Source organism: Meleagris gallopavo, chromosome 12 (genome assembly GCF_000146605.3).
Source record: "Meleagris gallopavo isolate NT-WF06-2002-E0010 breed Aviagen turkey brand Nicholas breeding stock chromosome 12, Turkey_5.1, whole genome shotgun sequence".
NCBI classification, from domain to species: domain Eukaryota; kingdom Metazoa; phylum Chordata; class Aves; order Galliformes; family Phasianidae; genus Meleagris; species Meleagris gallopavo.
Genome location: NC_015022.2, coordinates 11,569,275 through 11,573,965, shown reverse-complemented (window position 1 = coordinate 11,573,965; position 4,691 = coordinate 11,569,275). Strand labels below are relative to the sequence as shown.

The 4,691-nt window shown below is 45.3% G+C and overlaps 1 protein-coding gene across 1 annotated transcript in view; it reads left to right on the top strand.

Annotated features, from left to right (window-relative positions):
* Window position 1: 1 nt before the first annotated feature.
* Window positions 2-4,691, top strand: part of LOC100544508 (cell surface hyaluronidase-like) — a gene marked incomplete at its 5' end in the record, with an annotated part of 41,349 nt that continues 36,659 nt past the window's right edge. The window contains 5 exons of the mRNA XM_019619282.1: window positions 2-60; window positions 274-443; window positions 769-957; window positions 1,395-1,564; window positions 2,368-2,577. Coding sequence (XP_019474827.1) covers window positions 2-60; window positions 274-443; window positions 769-957; window positions 1,395-1,564; window positions 2,368-2,577 — 798 coding nt within the window. The remainder of the gene's footprint in view (window positions 61-273; window positions 444-768; window positions 958-1,394; window positions 1,565-2,367; window positions 2,578-4,691) is intronic.

Below are 4,691 nucleotides of genomic sequence, written 5' to 3'. Positions count from 1 at the left end.
GACGCGGCTGCTACTGCGGGATCGCTTGCGCAGCCAACACATCTCCCGGCTGGGCTACAGGTGAGCGCGCGGGCGGGCGGCGGGAGCGGGGCTCGAACTTGCGGCCCTGGGGGTCTGGGAACCATGGACAGCTCCGCGGCCGCCGCGCTGCCCGGCGGAGGGGCCCGGAGGGAGAGAGGGGAGGGATGGAGGCCGCGCCGCCCTGCCTTCTCCTGAGTCGCTCCCTGGGGTCGCGGGGTGCAGCTCGGAACTCTCCTTCCTCGTCTCCTCCAGGCAGCCCTGGGCGCTGGTGGGGATCCTCGGAGGGGATCCGCTTTCGACGTCGGAGGATAAGAGAGAGTATCATGGGAATGGGACAACAGGGTTAGCCGTAGCCCAAAGAGAATTCCTCACCTACGATGGCACCCGTTTCACTGTTACTGCTTTCAGTGGATGGATAAAAGGTTTTGTGTTTGCTGATAACAGTTTGTCATCTGTTGCTTTGCTCAGTCTTTTCTCTCTGCTATGAATCTGAACTGCGCAATGATATTCATACCATTGGATTTTGCTCATATGCACGGTGACCACACTAACAGCAGCACTCTTATAAAGTACCCCTTTTGCCACCTGCAAGGAAATCACACTGACGCAAAAAGCACTTCTACTTCTCATGATGTTCTCTAGATAAAAACGACATTGGTGGCTCTTTGGTTAATTGTATTATTCTGGTATGTGTAACTGTAAAAAATAATAATAATAATAATAATAATGGATTGTTTCATTTTTCAGGAGTGCCTCATAATGGGTTTAAAGTGGAGGTGTCCAAAGGAATAATTCTCCATTTAGTGGATGATGTTAGAAGTTGGTTACCTGGTGACAGGATCGTCATTGCCAGTACGGATTATTCCATGCATCAGGCTGAGGAGTTCAATCTCCTTCCTTGCCCTGAATGTAAAAGCAATCAAGTGAAAATTGATGGTATGAGATTTTTTTAATTGAGCTTCTCATTTGAGGTAAATCTTTACATTGTCAAGTCTTTTACATTCTACATTTACATTAATTAGTCTTAGCTAAATCATAGAATTAGTAAGGTTGGAAAAGACCACTAAGATCATCTTGTCTGACTGTCAGCCCATCGCCACCATGGCCACTTAAGCCATGTTGTCCCATAAACCTGTGTCCCTGTCACAGGAGACCTGAAAGGCCCCAGTGTTGTACTGGGACTTAAAATCTGACCTGAAGCAGCTGCCCCTTCTAGAACTCAAGGGAAGTGCTGATCTCCTGTGGATTGTTTATTAATTGCTGGGCATGTCCCAAACTCAGTGATTGCTTGAAGGAAAGGCGTGCACTTGCTTAGAGCAATGCAATAATGAACATGTGCTCATGTTGAACAAAAAGGTTTCCAATTTCCACAGGCAGCCCACTTTATCTTCATATTGGCGAAGTCATAGACGGCATCGATATGAGGGCAGAGGTCGGTCTTCTGACTAGAAATATACTTATCCAAGGAGAAATGGAAGACTCCTGTTATGGAGAAAATCAATGTCAGTTTTTCTCCTTTGACACGTTTGGAGGACATATTAAAGTGAGTGATTTTTAAAGCATATTCTTATAGGTGCGTTCAGTTAGTTCCTTTCTTGGCTTGTAGATGAGCAGTATAATGCATGAAGCTGCCATTTGTGTGGGGAAGAAGGATACTTGTGGGGAAGGTTTGCTGGCCTGCTTTGCAAAATGAGACTTGCAATGGGGCTGTGCCTTTTGTTCACCGCGTACACAAAAACGTGCCCTTCTCCAGGCCAGAGGAGATTCATCAGCTCCATCGCAGTAGGGTCAGTTTGAAGTTGCACATGTTGCAAGATATTGCTGAAGAAATTGTACTACCTACTGAGCAACCTGCTCCGTTCAGGGCTCAGCTGAGCACTGGGTCCTCCTGTTGTGCTTTGCTTTCTCTGGGTTGTCCCAAGGGTTCTCAGTCAATGTTCAAAGTTTTGCTGTTCCAGAGGCTTTGTGTAAAATAAATCCATTGGTGGAAATCTGTGCAGGTCTGGCTTAAGATCACTTGACAGAGATAAAGTTGTCATGAAATAGAGCCTGGTGGTAAACATTATCTTTTTCTGTAGCTAGTAGGGGTGTTTTGTCTGTGAAGATGTTAATGCATTGACACACAGCTGTTGCTGAACACTGTGCATGCTGGTTAGCAGCTTCTCTTTGGAGCTCCTCTGCAGGTGCTGCTGTGAGTCACCGTGGGGAGCTGGCACCCTGTGGGATCAGGCCCTGCCTTATGTTGCAAACATATTGCTTAATAGAAAAGAAGAAAAGAAAAAAACTTTTATTTTTCTGTATACTTCTGTTGCAACACCTTACTTGGATCTACATTTCTCTCAACAGATCCTAGCGAATTTTAGCTCTGTGCACATGTCAGGTGTGGAGTTAAAAAACATGGGGCAGCAAATCCTGGGCAGTTACCCTGTGCACTTTCACATGGCTGCAGATGTCGATGAGAGAGGAGGGTATCAACGCCCGACATACCTTGATAACCTGGCTATCCACCACTGCTTCTCTAGGTGTGTTGCCATACATGGGACTCATGGCCTGCTGGTAGGAAACCTATTTTATTAGTATCAAGTTAATTTCTTTGCTTAAGAGACTTTTGAGATGCAAGGAGAAATCAGAATGCTGAAAAGTCTCCCCAGGGGATGCCTTGACTTCATTTGACAGATGAGGATTTCTGCTCTGGCAGTTCAGCTCTTACAGTTGAATTTCAGGTTTTTTGTCTTGATAATTATTATTATTAATGATGTGGTTAGATAGTGAATTCTTTGCCATGGTTACTTGGGGCAGTTTGTGATCCTATAAACTCTCATTTAAAACAAAAGCAATGCTCTTTTAATGCATCTGACTGAAGCAACGGATCTTTAATTTGCAACAGAAATAAAAAAAGATGAGAGTTGTTCAAGTCAGGGTAATGTGAAACAAATTCAAAAGTTTTTACAATACAATAGGAATGCAACAGGACCCAGAAATGCCTTCGGGAACTTGGTTTTGACCCAGATGTTCACAAGGGTACTGGGGAGAGAAACTTAACAAAAAGAAAAGAAACACACATGCCCCAGCTGGAAATACAGATTCCCACTCCAGTCCCAACATGTCCAATTGCTCTGTCAGACCCTGAATGGCATTTTGGTGTTCATGGGCATTTCCTCATTCACTTGATGTGTGTGTAGGCAGAGACACTCCTAGAACTATCTGTGACCTCTGAAGTTTTCCTGGAAAGTTTTTTTTCAGCTCTGGACTTAAAGCTCTGTAAGATATGACATAGATACAAGCTGGTGGGACCCTAGTGCAAGGGGTTGTATTCCTTAAGGTGCAACACTGGACTTATATTAGAGCACTTTTCATGTATCCTAGGTGGGCGCCCCATCCCTGCAGACACTCCAGATTAGGCTGGATGGGGCTCTGAGCACCTGATCAGCTGTAGGTGTCCCTGTTCAGTGCAGGGCAGTTGGACCAGATGGCCTTGAAGGCCATTCTATGATTCTAAACAGTATTTGTAATGTCCAGATGTGATTCACTCTGGCTATAGTTTCTGCTTTTGTAGATGGAGCCCTTACATGGCAAGAGACTTGTATAGCGTGTGTAGATACAGCTCAACTTCCTTTCTCTTCCCATTGCATTACACCCTGTGAATAGCAGGAACCTGGCGGGCATGAAAAATTAAGCCTTACATTAATGTTATTTCCAAGAATAATGGTGCATACTCTGGGCCTTTATCAGAAGGGAGGTTGTCAATGGGTTATCCAGGTGTGTGAGATTAAGTGGGCACAAAATTAGGAATCAAAGAATAGATCCAGGCCACCAACAGGTGATACCTGGGGGCTTTGAGTCCATTAATCGGTCAATAGGTTTTATAGCAAAGGTTAAATATCTGATTCTGTGGAAGAATCATATGATTTCAGTGCTGCCAGTAAGAGTGATTAAAATGTATTTTAAATCCTTGCTTTAAAATAAAACAATCCATAGTTCCAGAGAACTGTATGTGTATCAGTGCAAGGCAGTTAGATAACATAGGTGGGAGCTGTGTGCCCTTCTCCCACCTGCTCCTCCTGCCTGCCAGCCTCGTGCCCCTTTGCAGCCACTTTTCAGCTTGGCTTACTCACTGTGGTTGGGCAGCAGGCTGTGACATGCTTCTCTCTGCCCTGACACACGTCAAGCATACCTCAGAATATTGCAGTCTTTCATGTATAAAGTTGCAGCGCCTCAAGGTCACTTATATTGTGTTGCTGAACTATATATAATTCAGTGTTTAGAGGCACGTTAATCATCTGGCGTTGGGCTGTGGGCTGAGCGGGGACAACGCTGTGTGCTGCCTTACTGTAATGCACTGATGTCACAGTGCTGCAGAGTGGCTTTTCTTTTCAAGCCTTTAGTTCTGTCTGCGATATGCTGGGATCAACTGATTATTGCTGTTTTGATCTAACAGCATGGAGAGGCACAGCTGCCCAGAGAGCTGCAGGTGCCCCATCCTTGGAGGTGCTCAAGGCCAGGTTGGATGGGGCCCTGGGCAGCCTGAGCTGGGGGGGCACCCAGCACATAGCGTTGGGTTGGAGCTCGATGATATTTAAAGTCTCTTCTAACCTGAGCCATTCTATATGATTCTGTGACCCTTCTCATTCAGTGCAAATGTAAACAATCTTTACATCTCCTTTTTTTTT